This window comes from Physella acuta, unplaced genomic scaffold (genome assembly GCF_028476545.2).
Source record: "Physella acuta isolate Inbredline_101_S28 unplaced genomic scaffold, ASM2847654v3 ptg000714l, whole genome shotgun sequence".
Taxonomy (NCBI): domain Eukaryota; kingdom Metazoa; phylum Mollusca; class Gastropoda; family Physidae; genus Physella; species Physella acuta.
Genome location: NW_026732232.1, coordinates 301,400 through 326,405, shown reverse-complemented (window position 1 = coordinate 326,405; position 25,006 = coordinate 301,400). Strand labels below are relative to the sequence as shown.

Sequence of the window (25,006 nt, the reverse complement as noted above, 5' to 3'; positions counted from 1 at the left end):
ATATTGGGGTCCGAAAAAAATGTGTGTGTGAGGGGGTGCGTTTTATTAAGTTTTGCCTAGGGCGCTAAATAACCTGGCGCCTGCAATGCACTCTCCCTTAACATATCCCATGCTACATGGTGAAGTGTGAAATATAAGCACACTATCCATATAAAATCTCAATTATAACAAGGGTTGCAATAAGTTTGTTCAACAGATCATTTAGCTTTTTTTACATCTAGAAAACTAAAATAATTGAACAAGGCCACAGCAAGACTTAGTCTTCTTGAAATAATTAGCTTCACTCACTTAGTTATATGTTCTCTGTCAAGTTTTTCTTTAATTGTCACCTCTCCGCTGGCTGAATTCACCTAAAATATTCACATTTTTATTCCAGTGCATTTGAAAGCTTGTAGCAAAATCTTTGATATGTCTTGATACACAAGATTCTACATCTGTGGTTTGTGTTGATATAATTTTAATATAAAATGCAACTGTTTATTTTAAATAGAATTTCAATGACCAGCTGGTCTTTTTGTAAAGAAATTTATCTAGCAGTGAACCTAAAGAACATTCTACCTGAAAGTAAGAGTTGGCTGTCGCTAGACTAAAGCGACCAATGGTAGTGTCACTGTCACTAGCATAGTAAGACAGCACACTGGCTCCAACTAAACTGTTTTCTGACATGATAACAGCAAAGTCTGCTGGCACGATGCTTGGTTTGTTGTCATTCATGTTTTCCACCAAGATTTTCACTAGACTAGTGGATGTAAAAGATGGACTCCCACCATCAGATGCTGTTAAACTCATATAAAACACCTGAAATAGGAAGTTTTAGTCAGAGCTATTTAAAATGGGATGGATTAGTAGAACCTGTGCTAGATCTAAATTCTTTCAAAAAATTAATTTTTAAAATATGTAAAACTCCTTGTAATATAAAAAAATAAAGTTGTATCAATATTTTCACAAAGCTGGCTATTACAGCTTCATAAGGCAGCAGGTTCTGTGTTTATTTTAGACATTTCTCTGGTGTACCCACCCCTATTCCCATCAGATTAAAAAGAAAATATTGAACTTATATAGACAATATAATCTCTAATGAGTGTCTGCCCCCCCCCCCCCCCCTTCCAACACACAGAGTAAACATATGATGTTTGAAAAAAACCCTGAGCAGGTTTACAAGTGGTTGGACTTTAATATAAGAATGTTGTGTGTAATTGGTTAAAACACCAGGAATACCATTTTTTGAGGGGTTTGGTATCCATTTTATAATTTAAAGATGCCATTAAAAAAAAAAAAGAATTGTAGCATATTTAAATGTCATTTAATTTCTCCTGTTTATTTCTTAGTTTGAGGCCAACATACCTTAAAAGCTTCATAGTCAATGGTAGCAGCAGTAGAGACCACTCCAGTAGAGCTGTCAATGTTGAAGTAAGTCAGGCCACTGCCTCCAAGTTTGGTAAAACTGATGGCCCCATCTACTCCAGAATCTGATCAAACAAAACATATACCATAGAAAAAAGTTAGTAAAAAAAGTAATCTTACTACATTATTTAAATTAGCATTATAGTTAAAATAACATTGAACTTCCAAACTAATTATTACCTTTGTCTGTGGCAACAACTTTTCCAACAGATGTGCCAGAGGCAACATTTTCCTTGATGCTGAAAATAAACATGGTCAGACTAAACTGTGGGACATGGTCATTGATGTCTGTCAGCACAATGCTCAGTGACACAGTGGATGTAGCAGCAGATGCCCCAGCACCATCTGTAGCTCTGATGACCATTGCATAGGTGTTGGGTGTTGTATCATAGTCCAGCTGGGATCCAACAAAGACCTCACCAGAGCTGGCATCAATAACAAACTCATTGTTAGCCACACCACTTGCTATACTGTAAGTGATTATACCATCCACACCTGCATCTAGATCTGGTGAATTTTAAAGAGAAATTTTTTTAAAAAGGTTTGCCAAAATTTAAAATGAGTATTTTAAATAAATTAAACTAATGAATTCCTAACAGCTTCACCCTGAACAAGATTTTGTAACTTTTTCTCATTACAAGATGCTTTTAACCTAAATTTATTTAAAATAGATCACAAATAAGAAACAAAGAAAATGTATTGTATCTACCAGTTGCAACAGCTTTAAAGACTAAAGTCCCAACTGAAGTGTCTTCTGGGATATTTTTTACTGCATCTGCTGTGGTCATTAGAGGTGCCTGGTCATTAGCTGGCAGAACATTAATCAAGACACGTCCAGTAGATTTAAGAGAAGGGCTTCCACCATCAGCCACTTGAACAATCAGTTCATAGGAAGTTGTTGTTTCATAGTCCAGCTGGTCAACTAATGTTACATCATTGCCTGTAATAATGATTAAGTGTTTTTTACTGTCAGAGAAATGTTAATTATGGTAGCAAGCACTAAAGATATTTTCATGATATCAATCAAAAATATAACATTATTAGCTTTACATCATTTAATAAAAAAAATGCACCAACCAGAAATGGAAAACTTGTTTTCACTGTTGCCTGAGATTATAGTTATAGTTGTGGCAGCATTTGTTCCTGCATCATCATCATGAACTGTTAAAGTTTTCAATACAGCTGCTGGACTAAAGGGAGCTGACTCTAATACATTTATTGTGTACACAGATGGGTTAAACAAGGGGCTGTTGTCATTCACATCTGTTATTGTTAAATACACTGTAGCATCAGCTGAGAAATTTAAAAAAAAATGATGAATAACACACAAAAGCTGAATTATAATACATTTTAAAATATAGACAGTAATATTCCTAAACAGGAGAGGAATAGGCAATCTACATTACAACTGCATGTTCTGATGATACGAAGTCTATCAGCTAATACTGTCCTAAATATAAAGAATGATGCATAGTCAAGAGACAATAATTGAACACCATTGGATATCTGTATAACACATTCACTAGTGTGGTAGTGATAAACACAAAAGACACTTGATTGTCCAATCATCACAACTCTGCTAAAAGCTTACAAACTGAATTGGTACCAAATGTATTGTTTTTCATTCCATTGGACTATACTGGCAAGGTCGAGATACAAATCATGACAAATCGGCTACCCATGACCTCTTCATTTGATACGCGAAGAGAAATATCTGGTGCTGCTTCAAGAAACTAAAACAACATGGGAGGCAACAGTCATGGGTTTTAAGTCCAACTTGATTGGCTTAAAGTAGGAGGCCAGAGATTACATCTCAGGGAGAGAACTTTCACTTCACTGATCAGCTACCACCCATTCTCAATCTGGGTAACCTACAGAAAGTAAGGTGCTGACTACTCTAATAGGTGCTTAGAGCTTAGATAAAAATCAACAAGCAGACATAAAGCACCATGAAATAGTTTTATTTGTGCTACCGATGATACACCATGGTTTTCACATGGGAAAACTGATTCTCCAATCAAGACATCTTGATACAAGCCAACCCCCTTAGTGCTCAAGAAATGATAACCCAGAGAAGACTGTGTTGGCTGGGTCAAATCTGTCATATGGCTGATAGCCAAATCCCAAAACACATCCTCCGTTGGGAATTACCAATGGCACAAGACCCAGGGGATGACCCCTACTGAATAACAGAGGTGCCTGCAAACAGAACCTAGGGCAAGCTGACAAAATTAAACACAAGTGGGAGCAGAACAAGACATAGCATTGTGGAGGCATACTATGTGGACTGGCATCCTCATCGCTAAAGGAAAAAGGGCAGAGGTTACCACCGAGGGGACAAAAAGGAAAATATTCAGATTTGGCATGATCAGTTACATCAGAGCCAGCACCAAAAGACAATGATAACATCATAATCTCTGGGCACACACTCATTGTCTCACAAGCCAAAAGGAGCCATAACAATAATACATTGAAATGTCAAATAACTAACTATCTAATGGATCCCATCAATGATAAAGCGCTTGATAAATTTAATTTTTCTCATTAATTGTGTAAGGTTAAGTAGTAGTAAATTCATATAAAGGAATTTATAAAAATGATGTTTTGAGGCAAAAACTCAATATATGGAAAAGTTGAATTATTCAGATTAAAATGACGATTAGACAGACAATTGGGCCTACACTGTTTAAATACTCCATTTGACAGACAATAGCATAATATATACTTACCACTTTTTTCATTTCCTGAACCCGATTCATCATCTTTTGCCCTTAGAGTGAGGGTATATGTAGCTTTAGCCTCTCTGTCCAATGAACTGACCACCTTGATAACACCAGTGGACTCATCAACAGCAAATTGTTGTTGTGTGTCTCCAGCAACAATGCTGTATCTGACTGTCCCTTGTTTCAAGCCCATGTCTGAATCAGTGGCTGAGACTTTGCCTATTGATGTACCTATGAAAGCAAATTGAATTCATCTCATATTAGACATGTTTTGTTCCATAAGCTTTTATTCCATATTTTTTACTTGCTTAGTTGTTTACCAAGAGCTGTGTCCTCAGCAATACTGTAGGGTCCATAGGTGGCTGAGGAGGTGAACACTGGTGGAAATTCATTCACAGGCTGGACATTTACTCTTACACTGATTGTTGTTGTCTTTGCTGGTGACCCTTGGTCACTAACAATGATCACAATGTCATGAATTGTTTGAGTTTCATAGTCCATAGCTGAACTGAGTGATAGTTTTCCTGAGGAATAAAGTGATGATCAATGCTGGTATTGAAAACAACTGTATGTATATTTTAGGTTAATATATTTTGTTTAGGTAGAATAAGAAAGTAACCAGTAAGTAATCTACAAGAAAATACCCGTGCTAGTATCTATTGATATTGATGAATCACTGGTAGACATGGAGTAGAGAAGAGTAGGAGTGGCCACTGTGTCCTGGTAGATTAAAAAAAGTTTTCTGGTAATTCTAAATTTTCTCATACATCCCATATGGACCTACACACAAGTATAAAACAACTATAAAGTAATTCATTAACTTACAAGATCAGAACAGGTTGGTGTGTACAATATTCCTGAGCTAACTCCCTCATTTACACTGACAAATATTAATTCATTAACTTACAAGATCAGAACAGGTTGGTGTGTACAATATTCCTGAGCTAACTCCCTCATTTACACTGACAGCTGCTGTTTGGTCACTGCACACAGGACTGTTGTCATTTACATCACCAACACTAACAGTTAATGTTGTAGTGGATGATCTCCCTCCTGAATCTTCAACTTTAAGAGTTAGAGAATAAGAGCTTGTAGTTTCATGATCCAATAATCCTTGTAGCTGAAGACAAGAATAAAAAACAACTGGTTACTTTTTTATGAGCTTTAGACTTCATCAAAATCGCAACCCTTTACAGTCCATGACGGCAAAAAGTGCCTGCAATTTTTCTTGTGTGATAGTCCCATATGCTCAAAAACGCCTGACCTGTCTATCTCACTTTTACACTATTATGTTATATGCTGCTTTTTAAAAATAAAATTATTTATTGCATGGTAACAGAATGTAATGAACAATAATCGGCATGCATTTTTTCTCTGTTAATTACATTTTGATTGAAAATTTAAATAAGTTATTTCCTTTGCTTGTGAACAAAATCTTAATGTGTATATGTTATTAGGAGCCTACCAAACCTTTATCAATCCAGAAGATGCATCTATCATAAATTTGGCAGCAGAATTTCCTGCAGTGATGGAAAAAACTCTGATAGAGTCATAAGTATCAGCATCAGTGGCAGCAAGAGTTTTAACAGAGTCTCCTATTGATGAGGATTCAGACATTGTCACAGTGTATGGACCAGCTGGACTAAACTGTGGGTCAGCTTCATTTACATCTGTAACTGTAACCTGGGGGTGGGACATTAACAGATATTTGGAAAAAATTGTTACCAGACATGGTTTTTATAGTTGAAATATTACATGGTACATGGTTGTAACAAGTGCACAAACATTCCTAGGCAACAGACTATAATATAAGTATCTTAAACATCTATCATAGTTTAAGTGTTTTAACTAACAATGAGGCATTCTGTAATCTAAAAGAACAAAAAAACTTTATAAATTTTGTTTAAAAAAATTCTTGAATAGCGGATCACTCTGTAAGGTGCTTAGCCTATTAATTACTTTTTTTTCCAGTTTGTGATGATTTTTTCTACAATCCAGGTTGAAGAATGGAAAATTAAGTAACTGGTATAGTGGCAGATTTACTTTTTTTTATTATAAAGGTAGGAACAAAAGTCAAGAAAATAAGGTACAGTGGTAATATCTAAAGAAAAATTTCTCACCTGAACTCTAGTAACTGCTGACTGAATGCCATCTGATGCAGTGATGACCAGAACATAAGACCTAGTTGTTTCATAATCAATGTTAGCACTAGCTGATGTTGAGACAACCCCTGCTGTATCTATTGTAAAGTAGCTGTTGGTATCACCTGGTAAATAAATTAATCACAGAGTTTGTACAACCGTAGAGAAACAAAGGAAAAATTGAGCAGGTCAGTATGTTATGGCAGCAAAAAGAATTGATCCAGTACCTGACGTAATGCTGTAGGAAACAGTTCCAACAGTTTCTGTGTCTGTGCATGAGACTGTAGTCACTGATGTGCTGATAGAATTTTCTGCTATGGTAGATGTGTACAGGGATGATGCACACACTGGAGGCTTGTCATTGACATCTGTCACTGACACTGTCAGTGTGCCAGTCACACTTAGTGATGGGGTACCTTTATCCTAATGTTTATGAAAAGTAGGTTTCCATATGTCTTGTGTACTTTTTGATGACTTTGTCAATTTATTTAAATGTATATAATGTAACATGACATTTACAGGTGTTACATGTATTATATACACATCTAAAAAAAATTCTCAACAAGTTAAAAGATTTTTCCACAGAACTTGTATACTTACTTGCTGCAAGTTTTTTTCTAGGCATATATAGAATATATGATGCAAGTGTTAATGTGGTGTAAGAGAAATTAAAAGCCAGTTTTACAATATATGATTGAATCTAACTGGAATCAAGTATCTAAAAAAATGTAATAAAAATGTCCTACTTTAACAGTGATGACAAGAGTATACAAGTTAGTTGTCTCATAGTCCAGCTTGTCCTGAAGAACAACATAGCCATTTACTGGGTCAATGTAAAACTTGTTGCCTGTGTTGCCACTTGTTATATCATACACCAGTTCCTCTATATAAACAGTGTTAGCCATTGAGAACAAATTTAGGGTTTTAAAAACTCTTAACAATCTGGTGTTCCATGATGTAAATGTGGTGACTTGTTTTGTAATTTTATACTTGAATATTTGTTATTACAATAAAGTTATATTTATTATATACTAATGAAGGTTTACACAGTGAAAACTATATTTTATTTGATTATATCCAAAATGTAATTTGACTGAATAGAAATAAGAAAAAAGTTAATTTACTATTAACACCACTATCTTGGTCTGTAGCCACAACAGTTTGTACAGTTGTTCCAATAGCTGAGTTTTCTGGCACACTTGCACTTGTCAAAGGTGTAAATGTTGGAGCATTGTCATTAACATCTGAGGATATTCAAGAGTTAAGAATTCAAACTGCATTTTACCATAATATTTAACAAATGAGATAACTACAGTCTGAAATTATTCCAGTATTTACCTAAAATAGTGACAAGCACCGTGGCAGTGAAAGTGAGTTTAGACAAAGTAGACTTGTCAATGACATGAACAATTATTGTTTCTGATGCTGATGTTTCTCTGTCAAATGTGGCTCCTGATTTTACTGTGATGGTTCCAGCAGAATCCACAACAAACAAGCTTGAGCCTGATACTGGGATCAAAATTTTAAAAAATTATTTCATAAAGTATTACATTGTTTTATTTCATAGTGTGTAAACTAAAAACATAATTAGTTTTAGTAAAAACATCTTATTTAGTTTTGTTTAATTTAAAAAAAAAAAACAACAACAACAGAGTTTTCTATTTTTTCTTGAATATGAACTGTGAGCACTTACTAATTGTGTAAGTTAAAGCATTGTTTAGGTTAGCTGGATCAAGATCATCATCATGACAAACCAAGGTGGCCACAGATGTTCCAGAAGTGGAAGATTCCAGGATAGAAGCAGAGTACAAACTGGCAGAGCAGTATGGTGTATTGTCATTCACATCATTTATATTGACTGAAAAGTTTAGTTTAAAAAAGTTACTTACAATGGTTAGTATAAAACAGTAAGCATAAAAACCTTTTAAAATCAAAACAAATTCAAAAGAATTAAAGTATCAAATTAATTTGTAAAACAAATATTGTAGCTAAAGGGAAAGAAACCTGATAGAATGAGTGAGCCAGATTTGGATGGTGTCCCCTTGTCTACAGCCTGTACAGTGAGAGTATATGAAGTATGTAGTTCTCTGTTTAAGTCACCAGACACAGTAATAACACCAGTGGAGGAATCAATGGTAAAGGGCCCTGAAAATATTTGTTTAGTGTAAGCCCTGCTAGGGGGGGGGGGGGATACTTTAAAATCTATCTACCCTTCCCTAGGCTTATCCGTCCGGTCAGTGCAAGCCCGGCTAAACCCAGACTGGTTAATACCTTAACCTTAGTCTAAAGAATTAAAAAAAAAGCTTTTAACAATTAATTAAATTTATTTCATGGAACCAATCAAAATAAGAAAGATGATAAACTACAGAATACACAAAACACGACAAAAAACTCAACGGGACAAAACACGACTAAACAAAACAAAACAGATTTATACTTGATGGAAAGAGGAACGCCTTCGCCCTCACCTCATCACTTCAGCACACACAAAAGACATTACGTAGAAAACAGTACGTACAAAACAATATATACCAAATAAATTTTTTACACCAAACAAAACACCCAGCCAAGTTGCCCAAGCAACCTCACTTCACGCGTGAGGTGCGCCACGCGCCCACGCAGAAACCGACCCTATCTATATCTCGCCTCGGGTCAAAAGAAAGAAAATTATCCGAGCGGTCAATTTATATACTGACCCGCTTTGGGCAGAAAGGGGAACCCCGTGGCCGCTCCCCATTGGATCATCCACTCGCAGATTCGCACCAAGTAAATTAATACAAAATAAATAATCCATTCACCCGCTCACATTAGTTAAAGTAAATTAAATTTTTTGTAATTCACAATATAAATAATGGCTGATAGGTAGTTAATAAACAACCCCAACCCTATTAAAAACTGAACATATGAAAAAACAAACCTGTATCTATGCTGTAGACAACAACACCATCATTCCCTTTATCACTGTCTGTAGCTGAGACCTGGATATATTTAATACTTGCTGTTTTAGCTGACATAAAGTTATGGTCAATTAAAACATAGTCCTTACAAAGATTGACATATAACTATTTGTAGTGACAAGTGCTAGTCTTTAAAATACCTTTCAAAGAATTAAAATGTAAAAAAAAATAAACAAATACTGACTGTAGAAAGAGTGGTTCCTAAGGCCACATTTTCATTGATTGACTTTGTATCTGAGGCAGGTGAAAAAACTGGATCATATTCATTCACAGGTGTGACACTGATAACATAGTTGGCTGTGACAGAATGTGTCCCATCACTAGCTTGGATTACCAGGTTGTATGAGGTCACACTTTCATAATCCAAGGCAGCTGTAGTTTTTACAGCTCCTGTGTTGTCAATGCTGGTTTCAGATTAAGAAAAATATAAAATAGATAATTTTTACATCTTTAGTTTCATCTGCTTTATCTTCAAAATGTATATGTCACATTGTATTGGCTCTATTCTAAAATATATGGTTCTATCACAGACTTTTTCAATGGAGTCCAACAAGATATTCACTATATTTTTTAAGACAACAGAGAACTAAAAAATACAAATTATTTGACTTGGCAAAGTACTGGAGTAAAATTTAAAATAAAAACTGTTTTATTTTATAAACTATTTTAAAATGGTGGTTTCATCATAAAATTATAATCCCAAATATGATGATGAGCTTGTCACCTCATGAGTAGAAAACTGTATTAATTGTGTATAAAGGTAATTTGTGTATTGGAAAAACACAATATTGCATGTTTCAACAATCATCATTATATAAATATTCATTGATGAATCTGTTTTTTCTAAAGTAAAGTTCTCTAAATATTAATTGAATTAATTTTGCTAGTTCATTGAAACAGATTGAGACATAAGTTGAGGAGGAATAATGGTGAACAATTTACAAAAAGAGATATTGGATTCACTAGTAGGTTTACTCGTAGTACCTTAAACACGATAATGGAAGCTTAAACAATAAAGTTGAAATACAAAATTTAAGATTACTACAAATACAGGTGATTTTTGCTTATTATATATATGATGTCTGATTAGAACATGTTTTAAAATCTGATAAAAGACTGTTTTCAAGATTAAAATATTATGAGGCCATAAAAATAAATAAATGCAATAATTAGAAGACCAAATATAAAATGGTCAAATTACCTCCATACACCACCTGTGTTACCACTGGTGATTGTGTATGTTATGGTGTGATATGCTGCAGTGGTGTCTCCATCTGTAGCAGTTACTGGTGTCACTGCTGTTCCTGTTGAGACACTCTCAGCCAGTGAGGCTGAATAAGTCCTAGGGTTGAAATCTGGCCTGTGATAGAAATGTTTAAGGGTATTGTCATAAGCTGGTATTAAAAATGTGAGTGAATTCTCATTAACTGGTAATAGAAGGGGATAGATGTAATAGATTGAAATAATTGTGAGGTCAAGGGAACTCACTCTTCTGTATTAGTTATATTTATAATATTGTTATCTTGAGTGATGTCCCTTACATGTTGTTATGTATATAAGTCTCTCGCCACTTCTCACTTCCTCTCTCTCTTTGCAACATGGCGTCTGTACATAATAAAGACTGTTATATACAACCACAGGCTTCTGTCGTCAATCTATTATAACTGGCGACGAAGGATAAACATCGACTAGAAAGAGCACCTATTTACGCAAAAAAGAGGTTTGCTAGAGCTTATTAGCTAATTATTTCTAGAATTATGGCGCTGTATGGCCAAATAAAAGAATTTGATGCGAATGATGAAATCATTCAAGATTACCTAGAGAGGTTAAGCTTTTACCTAGAAGCTAACGACGTGACGATAGAAGCCAAAAAGAGAGCTATTTTGTTAACAGTCATAGGGCCTCAACAATTTAGGCTACTAAAGGACTTATGCGCACCAGCTAATCTAACTACCAAGAGCTTTAACGAGCTGAGCAAATTGCTAACAGACCACCATGCGCCTACCCCATCAAAGTTTCTATGTCGAGCTAGATTTGACAGTAGGACTCGTCAACCAAACGAGTCAATATCAGAATATGTTGCTGCTTTACGTCATTTAAGTGAATTTTGTGAATTCGGAGAAGCGCTGTCTGACAGACTATGTGAAAAGTTTGTGACAGGTGTAAACAGCCCTGATATTCAAAGAAAGTTGCTGCTCGAGTCAGATCTAAAATTGGAAAAAGCAATACAACTTGCAATGTCATTCCAGCAGTCATCAGATGCGGCGAGATCTTTAGCACCTTCAGAGATCCATGCAGTAAACAGCAGGTTAGTCAATAAACATCAACCCCATCAGAGCATTCCAACTTATGCTAAACAGCCTGCTCGTTCAAATCCTAGATCTAAATCTAGTAATAATTATCAAAAATGTCATCGATGCAAAGGTCCCCATGCATCTCATCGGTGCAAGTTCAAGTTAGCAACTTGTTATAAGTGCGGTAAGCAAGGTCACATTGCCAAGGCCTGCTTCACAAAGTCTTCGTCTGTTGCTAAATCTAGCCAGTCAAGACAGTACCGCAACCAAAAGCAGCACTATGTTAACTCTCACCAAGACTACCTAACCCAACCAATGAACCACTCTACCTGTGAAAATGCTCAAATTGATTTGCAGCCGGATTTCAACTTGTTCTCTGTTAAATCAATAAGTCATGCTCCCATCAATGTACAAGTTAATATCAACGGTAAGAGCATCAGCTTCCAACTTGACACTGGAGCATCTCTAACAGTCATAACAAAGAAAGATTTTGACGCTATCACTGGAGGATCAGTGCCTCTACAGCCGTGTCACAAGTGTCTAACAACATACACTGGTGACAATGTTCCGGTAATAGGAGAGTGTATGGTTCATGTAAGTTATAATGGTCAAAGTGTTAAACTTCCTCTTCTTGTGGTTGAAGGAAATGGACCGCCATTACTAGGCAGGAACTGGTTAAGTGATCTTAAGTTAAATTGGGAGAGTATTTGTTCATTGAAGAATGTAAAAGAATCTAGTCTTACTTCACTAGATAAAGTTATATCTGAAAATAAAAGTGTTTTTGGTAACTCTGGATTACTAAATGATAGAACAGTGAAGTTAAGCATTGAAGACACAAATCCAAGATACTGCAAAGCTAGAGTTCCACCTTATGCAATGAGGAATAAAATTGAAAATGAGCTAAGTAGATTGGAATCTAATGGCATCATAAAGAAGGTAGACTATTCCGATTGGGCAACGCCCATTGTGCCAGTGTTAAAGAAGGATGGTTCTATAAGAATTTGTGGAGATTATAAAACTACACTGAATAAGCAAATAGAGCCAAATAGGTACCCTATACCTAACATTGAGGAAATTTCTTTGAATTTGGCAGGAGGAGACAAATTCACTGAATTAGACTTTAGTCATGCTTACACTCAACTAGAACTGCATCCAGATTCAAAAGTCTATACGACAATAAACACACATAAAGGACTCTACCAATATGAAAGACTATGTTTTGGCATATCATCTAGCCCTGGAATTTTCCAGGCTGTCATGGACAGTATTTTTAAGGATATTCCAAATGTTTGTGTGTACTTTGACAATGTGTACATAACTGGTAAGAATGACACTGAACATCTTAAAACACTTGATAAAGTATTAAAAATTGTTGGTGAAAAAGGTTTAAAGATAAACAAAGATAAATGTCAATTCATGTTGACAGAAATTAGTTTTCTTGATTATATATTAAGCAAGCAAGGCATCAGACCTCAACCTGAGAAAACTAAAGCCATTAAAGAAGCACCCAAACCTGAAAATACCCAACAACTAAGAGCTTTTTTGGGCTTGATAAATTACTATGCAAAGTTCATAGGGAATCTGTCTGGTAAACTATCACCACTGTACAAGCTGCTACAGAAAAATGCAACTTGGCACTGGGGTAAACAACAAGAAACTGCTTTTGATACAGCAAAAGAGGCTTTGTCTGCTGACACCTTACTAACTCACTATGACCCAGGAAAAAGACTTATATTAACATGTGATGCTTCACCAGATGGTGTAGGAGCAATCTTGTCCCACATGGATGAGAAGGGTGACAGACCCATTGCTTTTGCCAGTAGATCTTTGAACCAGGCTGAGAAAAATTATTCTCAGTTAGATAGGGAAGGCTTAGGCATCATTTTTGGTGTTAAGAAATTTCATAAGTTTCTGTTTGGTAGGAAGTTCACCATCTTTACAGATCATAAACCATTGCTAGGTTTATTTGGAGAAAACAAAACCCTACCTGAGCATGCCTCACCAAGAATTCAAAGATGGGCTATCACACTAACTGCATACAATTATGAATTGAGATACAAACCTGGATCTGAGAATAGTGCAGATAGTCTTAGTAGATTACCTTTAAAAAAACCAAAGCCTGAACTATGTACCAGAAGAAGTATTTGTTCTCTTCACTATCATGGATAACTCCAATATAAATGTGAATGATATTAAAAGAGAAACACAAAAAGATGAGTGCTTAATAAAAGTATATGAGTACTGTAAGAATGGTTGGCCTGAAGAGTCTGTGAATGATGACTTAAGGCCATATTAAATAAGAAATAAAAACCTTTGTGAAGATAATATAAAAGATGGAGAAGATACAGTCCATTATCAGTCAGAGCTACCTAAACAAAGTATTTGTAACTTAATAAATGATTATGGTGATATGGCAATTTCAAATGTTTAAAGAAAATACATTAGTAAGAAGGAATGTGATCATCAAACAACTTTGCTAACTTCATTAGCACTTACAGAAACTAAAAGGGTAACATCAAAAGAAAAAAAAAAAAGATTTTTGCCATTTAATACTTCCAGATGCCAATTCAAAAATAGTTCCATTAAATCATGACAACTCATGCATTGAAAGAGAATTTGGTGTTGATGAGAATGTGTATCTAAGAAATTATGGGAGAAAGGAAAAATGGATACCAGGTCAAATTGTTCAAGGTACAGGACCTGTGCCTTATAAAGTTAAAAATAACTTGTGCAGATAATAAGTGTGAATCTGTCAATCCCACCAAATATGAACAGTTCACACAAACTCAGTTTGTTCCACAACCAAGTTCTGTTGATATGAGTGAACCAAGTTGTCTAGAGTCAGAAAATGTAAATTCTGGAGTTAATGATTTAAATCCTAGACCTCCTGAGATAGAGAATCCAGATGGTCAGAATCTTGAGTCACCAAATCAAAAGCCACTGAGAAGGTCAAGCAGGACAATCAAAGTCCCAAATAAGTTAGACCTATGATTTTAAAGGTCAAAAGGACTTTGACATTATTGTTTTGTATTTTAATTATGTTGTAGCATATTGTGCATTGTTTGTAAGGATGTAATCTACCATAGTGTTCATGTTACAATATAATTGGTGATTTTAGGATACTATCAATTGTTCTATTGAGAGATGTGTTATTGTGTTCTAAGGGTAAAGGGATGTAATAGATTGAAATAATTGTGAGGTCAAGGGAACTCACTCTTCTGTATTAGTATTATATTTATATTGTTATCTTGAGTGATGTCCCTTACATGTTGTTATGTATATAAGTCTCTCGCCACTTCTCACTTCCTCTCTCTCTTTGCAACATGGCGTCTGTACATAATAAAGACTGTTATATACAACCACAGGCTTCTGTCGTCAATCTATTATAATAGAAATGTCTGATCGTTTTATCATAGATTTACTGAAGTTGTGATTAGGCTGTTTATTTATCCAGAGCAAAAAAAAAAAACAACAACCTAGATATCATAAGTGTATTTGTTAAAAAACCATGATAGGCCTATTTAAATAAATAAATTCTAAGCTCACAGTAAATCATTGACATCAGTTACTGTGACTGTGAGAGTCTGAGATGCTGTGCGTTCAGTAGGATTGGCTGAATCTTTGACATAGATGATCATGTTGTAAGTGGCACCAACAGTTTCATAATCAGGAGCATTTGTCTTCAGTGATATTTCACCAGATGCTGTGTTTGTAATATGTATTAAATTATGTTTTAAATTAACTGAAATGTAATATATATTTTTTATTTTACCATAAATATTATATTTAGCAATAGCTAAACAGTACAAATCAACATTTAAACAAACCTTTTATCAAATATAGTTTAAATATATTCTATATTGATGGTGATCCAAGGTAAAATTAAGAATTCAAAGAAAATTTTAAAAGAAACAATTTTTGTTAATAGTACAACATTTGCATTAATTAACACGTTGACTTACAAGAAACCTGGAAATAAGTTGTATCTGAGAGCAAGTAGGTGAGTACATCTGTTGGTCCATCATTACTTTTGGCACCAACCGTGTACAAGACACTGCTGCTGGCTACTTGGTTTTCAGCCACAGTGAATGTGAATGGTCCATTTATTGTTGGATCATTGTCATTCAGGTCAGTGACATATAAAATTATGGTCACTGTTGTACTCTTCACTGGACTTCCATTATCAGACACCTAAGAAAATATAGATAAATAATAGTGCTTGTGAGTAGTCTAAATTTATAATGTCGCTTGTGTAAGCACCAACAGGCAGGTAGCCCTAATGTAATATACATCCAGGGACAATATTCCTCCAGGTTTCAACGCAACACATCTAAAACCACAAAATAGATAAAACATATAAAAAGGGAATAAAGTTATCATATAAATTTATTAAATGAAAAAAAAAGAGCCAGATGCAATAAAAAAAAGTTTATCGATTTATTAATTATTCTTGGTCATTAGTCTAAACATTCTCTTAACATAGCAAAACACAACCTAAAGTAAACATAATCCCATAACATAGCTAAAAGCAACTTTCCTGACGCTTTTTACCTTACCTTGTCGCAAAGAGTAGAAAGAGGTCATCCATAAATGACGTCACGCTTTTTGGACGATTTTTACCTCCCCCCCTCCCCTCCGTCACACATCGTCACAAAAAGCCAGACCCCCACCCCTAAAATGACGTCACACCTCAGCCTAAACCCCCCCCCCCTCGAAATTGCAGTTGAATTTTTTTTTAAACATCGATATTTTTCCGAAATCTTGTCTGAACTCTGTCAAAATAGAATAATTTAATTAATTCCTATTAGAATTTATTAAAACAGTTTTCTAAAACGCGAAATAACGTCTAAAATTCATTTTCTAACATTGCTTCTTTATAATGAAAAAGTGTGACGTCGCACCATCTGACCCTCCTCCCCCTCATCACTCACCGTCACAAAATTACGGACCTCCCCTCCCCCCCCTACGAGTGTGACGTCATTTATGGACGACCCCCAAAGAATTTAATATCCTGCACTTTTGACCCAAGTGTTCCCTAATTTCACACTACAGCCAATGAAACAATATCAGGGAAAAAAATCCAAATAAAATACAGAACAATACTCAGGACAATACTAAAAAATTTACCCTGATGCTCAACATAGTAAAACATCACGTAATTAGAGTTACCACTAAAACAAAGTTTGGCCCAATAATACAACCATACTACTTTATAAAAACACCACATCATTCACTGAAATCTACAGCTATATTAACCTTAAACTACTGCTATTACACTAGAACAAAATCAAACACATAAGGAAATAACACAGCAACTCAGATTTGAGTTTGTAAGAACACTTACTATTTAAATAATTAAAGTAAGCAGCGATATTGTTTTACTATTAAACAATTATTAATCAATGCAATTTACCTTGACCAATATATTGTACTGATGATTAGTTTCATAATCTAAGTTTGTGTTGGCTGTCACCACATTTCCTGCTACAGTGGGGGATATAGAACTGGGAGTAGTGCTAAATGCATTAAAGAAAAATAGATCATTAGCAAGCATATTCAATCTCATAGGCCTCCTTATTTCTTAGTGCTAATAAATGTTTTTACCAATTTTAAACAGAGTAGTTTGAAAAAAGGCTTAGCAAGAAAATATAATGATAAAGAAACTTCATGAAATATGGTATATATATATATATATATATATATATATATATATAGATAGATAGATATCTGTAAAATAAACTATAAAATACCTGAGAATTTCATATGCAAGAGTTGTACCAGCATCTGCATCCTGACAGTTAAGTGTTGCAATGTTGGTCTGTCCTTCTGTTACATGCACAACCATTGTGCTGGTACACAGTGGGGCATTGTCATTCACATCATTAACAGTGATGGTCACAGTACATGTTGCTGACCTAGCTGGACTACCAGAATCTGCAGACAGATAATTATCTCATTAGTCATTTTTGATGGGTTTTTTTCAACATGGTTTCTTATCACATTCTATATTTTTAAGTTAAACCAAAGATGCAGTTAATTATTAAAATTGTATCATAATTAATATTACAGCTGAATATATGATTTAAAAAACAAACATGTAGTCAGTTGTTTAAAATGTATCATTAAGATACAGTTAGAAATATTAAATTAAAAAACAACACATTGTTGACACTGTTTTCACCTGTGGCCTTGACATAAAACACAAATGATGTATCCCCTTGGTCAAAGTCTAAATTTTGTGACAGACGTACTTCAGCCACATTGCCATTTTGTGTCAGGTAGAATTTGGTTTGGGGACTTACAAATGTGAGAGTTACTTGCCCATCTTGTCCTATATCAGCATCAGTTGCTGTCAGCTTTTAATGAAACAAAGTGTTAAAGTAGGTTAACCTTAAATGTATTAAAAAGTATTTAATCTTAAGCTAATTGTAAAATTATAATTCAACTTATTGAAAGTTTAAATTATATGATTCTTGATGCTTTTTCATAGTGACAGTTTTATAGATAAAATAATTAATATTTAAAAAAAAAACAACAAACAAACCCAGGCACATGTTGTGTGAAAGGTACAAATAGCAAAATAAAGAAAAGTTATTTGTAAATCATAAGAAAAAAAAGACCTCACTGAAATGAATACCTACAATGACAATAACATCTCCAATAGCATATTCATTTTCTTTTATTGATCTATTTATGGTTGATATTGCAAACAGTGGGTCATGTTGATTGGTTGGATTTACTGTTACTGTGACAACAGCATTAGAAGCCAGAGCTCCAGTCAAGCCTCCATTATCTGAAATTTATTTATAAAAAATAGTTGTTGCTTGTCATTTTAAGGGTGAATAGTTTAGGACTACTGGAGAAGTGATTTTATGGGTTTTCCAAGTTTATTGTATTTTACATCCTTGATCAAATGTGGGTATTTAAGAGGAGTGAACAATTTAACATAAATGTGCTTAGTGTGCTCAGGTATGGCTTTGAATGTTGGACAACAACCAATACAAAAGAGAAGAAACTATGTGATTCCTAGGCCTGGTGTGGATTACTGATTTAAAAATAAAATAAAATCTTTATAAAAAGCTTTTAAAGCCACTACAATAAGAAAATAGAGAAAATAGAAAATAATAGTAATAAAATAGAACTCTGCTACTTAAATTAGAGTTTAATTACTAAGTTAAATTAGAGTTTAATTACTAATTTACAACCTAATAAAATTGAAAATAAAATATTATTCCTCTGTCATTGAATATGGCTGCAATTTATCTCTATATAGAGGAAATGAATTTAATAGCTTTAAAGGTTTGTATTTAATTAAATACTTTAAAAATCCTTTTAAAATTTACTTTTCACACTGTTCAATTTTGTTTCAGTGAGCTTGGTCCTTTTAAAGTGATGGATGCTTATAGGAAATTTATTCAATTTATTTCTCAATTTGTTCAATTTAATTAGTGTAATAGATTGAAATAATTGTGAGGTCAAGGGAACTCACTCTCTGTATTAGTATTATATTTATATTGTTATCTTGAGTGATGTCCCTTACATGTTGTTATCTATATATAGTGGTCTCTGGCCACTTGCTCTCTCTCTTCCTCTCTTTGCAACATGGCGTCTGTACATAATAAAGACTGTTAACAACCAACGCGGCTTCTCGTCAGTCATTACAATCCACGTCATTTGGCGACGAAGGATAAACATCTACTAGAAAGAGCACCTACTTACGCAAAAAAGAGGTTTGCTAGAGCTTATTAGCTAATTATTTCTAGAATCATGGCGCTGTATGGCCAAATAAAAGAATTTGATGCGAATGATGAAATCATTCAAGATTACCTAGAGAGGTTAAGCTTTTACCTAGAAGCAAACAACGTGACGATAGAAGCCAAAAAGAGAGCTATTTTGTTAACAGTCATAGGGCCTCAACAATTTAGGCTACTAAAGGACTTATGCGCACCAGCTAGTCCAGATACCAAGAGCTTTAACGAGCTGAGCAAATTGCTAACAGACCACCATGCGCCTACCCCATCAAAGTTTTTATGTAGAGCTAGATTTGACAGTAGGACTCGTCAACCAAACGAGTCAATAACAGAATATGTTGCTGCTTTACGTCATTTAAGTGAATTTTGTGAATTCGGCGATACGCTGTCTGACAGACTATGTGAAAAGTTTGTGACAGGTGTAAACAGCCCTGATATTCAAAGAAGGTTGCTGCTCGAGTCAGATCTAAAATTAGAAAAAGCAATACAACTCGCAACTTCAATCCAGCAGTCATCAGATGCGGTGAGATCTTTAGCACCTTCAGAGATCCATGCAGTAAACAGCAGGTTAGTCAATAAACATCAACCCCATCAGAGCATTCCAACTTATGCTAAACAGCCTGCTCGTTCAAATCCTAGATCTAAATCTAGTAATAATTATCAAAAATGTCATCGATGCAAAGGTCCCCATGCATCTCATCGGTGCAAGTTCAAGTCTGCAACTTGTTATAAGTGCAGTAAGCAAGGTCACATTGCCAAGGCCTGCTTTGCAAAGTCTTCGTCTGTTGCTAAATCTAGCCAGTCAAGACAGTACCGCAACCAAAAGCAGCACTATGTTAACTCTCACCAAGACTACCTAACCCAACCAATGAACCACTCTACCTGTGAAAATGCTCAAACTGATTCGCAGCCGGATTTCAACCTGTTCTCTGTTAAATCAATAAGTCATGCTCCCATCAATGTACAAGTTAATATCAACGGTAAGAGCATCAGCTTCCAACTTGACACTGGAGCATCTCTAACAGTCATAACAAAGAAAGATTTTGACGCTGTCACAGGAGGATCAGTGCCTCTACAGCCGTGTCACAAGTGTCTAACAACATACACTGGTGACAATGTTCCGGTAATAGGAGAGTGTATGGTTCATGTAAGTTATAATGGTCAAAGTGTTAAACTTCCTCTTCTTGTGGTTGAAGGAAATGGACCGCCATTACTAGGTAGGAACTGGTTAAGTGATCTTAAGTTAAATTGGGAGAGTATTTGTTCATTGAAGAATGTAAAAGAATCTAGTCTTACTTCAATAGATAAAGTAATATCTGAAAATAAATGTGTTTTTGGTAACTCTGGATTACTAAATGATAGAACAGTGAAGTTAAGCATTAAAGATACAAATCCAAGATACTGCAAAGCTAGAGTTCCACCTTATGCAATGAGGAATAAAATTGAAAATGAGCTAAGTAGATTGGAATCTAATGGCATCATAAAGAAGGTAGACTATTCCGATTGGGCGACACCCATTGTGCCAGTGTTAAAGAAGGATGGTTCTATAAGAATTTGTGGAGATTATAAAACTACACTGAATAAGCAAATAGAGCTAAATAGGTACCCTATACCTAACATTGAGGAAATTTCTTTGAATTTGGCAGGAGGAGACAAATTCACTGAATTAGACTTTAGTCATGCTTACACTCAACTAGAACTGCATCCAGATTCAAAAGTCTATACGACAATAAACACACATAAAGGACTCTACCAATATGAAAGACTATGTTTTGGCATATCATCTAGCCCTGGAATTTTCCAAGCTGTCATGGACAGTATTTTTAAGGACATTCCAAATGTTTGTGTGTACTTTGACAATGTGTACATAACTGGTAAGAATGACACTGAACATCTTAAAACACTAGATAAAGTCTTGAAAATTGTTGGTGAAAAAGGTTTAAAGATAAACAAAGATAAATGTCAATTCATGCTGACAGAAATTAGTTTTCTTGGTTATATATTAAGCAAACAAGGCATCAGACCTCAACCTGAGAAAACAAAAGCCATTAAAGAAGCACCCAAACCTGAAAATACCCAACAACTAAGAGCTTTTTTGGGCTTGATAAATTACTATGCAAAGTTCATAGGGAATCTGTCTGGTAAACTATCACCACTGTACAAGCTGCTACAGAAAAATGCAACTTGGCACTGGGGTAAACAACAGGAAGCTGCTTTTAATACAGCAAAAGAGGCTTTGTCTGCTGACACCTTACTAACTCACTATGACCCAGGGAAAAGACTTATATTAACATGTGATGCTTCACCAGATGGTGTAGGAGCAGTCTTGTCCCACATGGATGAGAAGGGTGACAGACCCATTGCTTTTGCCAGTAGATCTTTGAACCAGGCTGAGAAAAATTATTCTCAGTTAGATAGGGAAGGCTTAGGCATCATTTTTGGTGTTAAGAAATTTCATAAGTTTCTATTTGGTAGGAAGTTCACTATCTTTACAGATCATAAACCATTGCTAGGTTTATTTGGAGAAAACAAAACCCTACCTGAGCATGCCTCACCAAGAATTCAAAGATGGGCTATCACACTAACTGCATACAATTATGAATTGAAATACAAACCTGGATCTGAGAATAGTGCAGATAGTCTTAGTAGATTACCTTTTAAAAAACCAAAGCCTGAGCTATGTACCAGAAGATGTATTTGTTCTCTTCACTATCATGGATAACTCCAATATAAATGTGAATGATTAAAAGAGAAACACAAAAAGATGAGTGCTTAATAAAAGTATATGAGTACTGTAAGAATGGTTGGCCTGAAGAGTCTGTGAATGATGACTTAAGGCCATATTAAATAAGAAATAAAAACCTTTGTGAAGATAATATAAAGGATGGAGAAGATGCAGTCCATTATCAGTCAGAGTTGCCTAAACAAAGTATCCGTAACTTAATAAATGATTATGGTGATATGGCAATTTCAAATGCTTTTAAAGAAAATACATTAGTAAGAAGGAATGTGATCATCAAACAACTTTGCTAACATCATTAGCACTTACAGAAACTAAAAGGGTAACATCAAAAGAAGAAAAAGATTTTTGCCATTTAATACACCCATTTCAAATACTGGATCACAGTTGCAAAGTGATATGGTCCAGAATATTACTTTTAAACAGTATTTTTGGTTACCAGGAAAGCACTATCAGATTACCTGAGAAAATTGATCAATCAAAGAAATCTATGTCAATTAAGGATCTGAATAACAGCATAATACTTTCAGATGCCAATTCAAAAATAGTTCCATTAAATCATGACAAGACATTCATTGAAAGAGAATTTGGTGTTAATAAGAATGTGTATCTAAGAAATTATGGGAGAAAGGAAAAATGGATACCAGGTCAAATTGTTCAATGTACAGGACCTGTGCCTTATAAAGTTAAAAATAACTTGTGCAGATAATAAGTGCGAATCTGTCAATCCCACCAAATCTGAACAGTTCACACCAACTCAGTTTGTTCCACAACCAGGTTCTGTTGATATGAGTGAACCAAGTTGTCTGGAGTCAGAAAATGTAAATTCTGGAGTTAATGATTTAAATCCTAGACCTCCTGAGATAGAGAATCCAGATGGTCAGAATCTTGAGTCACCAAATCAGAAGCCACTGAGAAGGTCAAGCAGGACAATCAAAGTCCCAAATAAGTTAGACCTATGATTCTAAAGGTCAAAAGGACTTTGACATTATTGTTTTGTATTTTGATTATGTTGTAGCATATTGTGCATTGTTTGTAAGGATGTAATCTACCATAGTGTTCATGTTACAATATAATTGGTGATTTTAGGATACTATCAATTGTTCTATTGAGAGATGTGTTATTGTGTTCTAAGGGTAAAGGGATGTAATAGATTGAAATAATTGTGAGGTCAAGGGAACTCACTCTCTGTATTAGTATTATATTTATATTGTTATCTTGAGTGATGTCCCTTACATGTTGTTATCTATATATAGTGGTCTCTGGCCACTTGCTCTCTCTCTTCCTCTCTTTGCAACATGGCGTCTGTACATAATAAAGACTGTTAACAACCAACGCGGCTTCTCGTCAGTCATTACAATCCACGTCAATTAGTTATAGGCCTATATGAGTCTTTTATTAGAAAAACAAATTCATAAAAAAAACGTTTTAATAACAAGCTTTTATGTAATAATGCACTAAAAAGTAGAAAATAAATTATACACTACTATTTAAATAACTATAAAGAAAAGCGTGGGTCACTTTAGCATTTATTGGATACCTTTACTAATATTTGAGAAGAGACCCGCGCTTTTCTTTATAGTTATTTAAATAGTAGTGTATAGTTTATTTTCTACTCAGCCTACAACCCCCCCCCCCCTCAAAATTGCAGTTGAATTTCATTTTCAAAACATCAATATTTTAATTTTTTTTTTATCTGAACTCTGTCAAAATAGAGTATTTTAATAAATTCCTATTACACTTTATTAAAACAGTTTTCTAAAACGCGAAATAACGTCTAAAATTCGTTTTCTAACATCTTTTTTATATTGCAAAGTGTGATGTCGCACCATCTGAACCCCTCTTCTCCTTCATCACACACCGTCACACAATTACGGATCCCCCTCCCCCCTACGAGTGTGACATCATTTATGGACAACCCCTATATATAATTACAATTAGTGCACATATTATTTTAATCCACCTATTAATGCATGTGGAAAAAGTATCGTTTTCATTGCAAATTATTAGATTATGAATCACCCCATTCCCGGTCGATGATTTCAAAATACTCAACAAAACTTTTTTCTCTGTAAATTTTGCAGATGCCCCCACCCAAGGGTGATAGTTGTAAAGTGTGCACAGTTAAGTCATTTACAGTAATATCGTCATTTTTTAATACAGGTGGATTCACTCTAATTATTCATTAATTGGATTAGCAAAAGCATATTTCTTATATATATATTTTGTAATTTTTCGACATGGTGTCACCCCCTAAATAGTGACATAGTGTCAATCCGGTGCGGTCCGCACCATCCGCCTCTGCCACCGTTAAACAAGTAGGCCTACATTGAAACAGTTAAATTATTACCTGGAGCAGTCAATGATGCGCATGGCCCAGAAGCGATCAACAACAGGTGACAGATGACGAGAATGTAGCTACACTGTCGCATGGCTTTGATCACTCACTCAAGTTTGATTCAATTACTTGTTTTATGGCTCTGCATTTTTATTACAGAAACACCAAGAGTATGCTTTGAATTTTACCATTTTAATCTACTATTCGTCCATATCACGCTACGCTATGGCGGCTTTCTCGGTGCTTATTCGAGCCTCGTCTCAGCACGGAAACGTTGGAATTTGTGTCCGGTAGGTGCGTGCAAGCTTTTGTTTTTCGAAAATGTTTTTTTAAAACCCCAATAACACTGAAAAGTTGTCACCTTACAACAGGTTGACGTTGAATGACAAGTTAATGACATTCGCGTAGAAAAATTGGATATGTCAGGGGAAAAACAACATAAAAACTAATTGAATCCAGAAACATGCGAAAAGACGAGTTGCAGGCAGATGTTTTGGTAGCCTACACAAGATCTTTGAATTTTATCATACATATCTAATTCAATGCAAACTATTTATTCAAATAGGTTTTAGGTAATAGGCTACTAGTGAGAATAATACTTTTTGTTTGGCATACCTGGCCTCTTAAAAGTAACTTAATATACTGCATGTTTCAAACA

At 34.8% G+C, this 25,006-nt stretch overlaps 1 protein-coding gene across 2 annotated transcripts in view; it reads right to left on the bottom strand.

Moving 5' to 3' along the window:
* The window catches only part of LOC131949789 (protocadherin Fat 1), a 35,931-nt gene extending 11,427 nt beyond the window's left edge, over positions 1-24,504 (bottom strand). For both annotated transcript variants that reach the window (XR_009388200.1, XM_059311740.1), the window contains exons 1-16: positions 24,361-24,504; positions 7,393-7,512; positions 7,015-7,151; positions 6,496-6,691; positions 6,248-6,393; positions 5,598-5,810; positions 5,035-5,247; positions 4,772-4,847; positions 4,448-4,651; positions 4,134-4,358; positions 2,482-2,697; positions 2,114-2,344; positions 1,585-1,911; positions 1,345-1,469; positions 559-798; positions 289-350 (exon numbers count right to left, since the gene is read on the bottom strand). Coding sequence is in view for 1 of the 2 variants with exons in the window: in XM_059311740.1 (XP_059167723.1) it covers positions 289-350; positions 559-798; positions 1,345-1,469; positions 1,585-1,911; positions 2,114-2,344; positions 2,482-2,697; positions 4,134-4,358; positions 4,448-4,651; positions 4,772-4,847; positions 5,035-5,247; positions 5,598-5,810; positions 6,248-6,393; positions 6,496-6,691; positions 7,015-7,151; positions 7,393-7,512; positions 24,361-24,442 (2,813 nt within the window). In the remaining variant the exon portion in view is untranslated. The remainder of the gene's footprint in view (positions 1-288; positions 351-558; positions 799-1,344; positions 1,470-1,584; positions 1,912-2,113; positions 2,345-2,481; positions 2,698-4,133; positions 4,359-4,447; positions 4,652-4,771; positions 4,848-5,034; positions 5,248-5,597; positions 5,811-6,247; positions 6,394-6,495; positions 6,692-7,014; positions 7,152-7,392; positions 7,513-24,360) is intronic.
* Between the last annotated feature and the right edge of the window lie 502 nt (positions 24,505-25,006).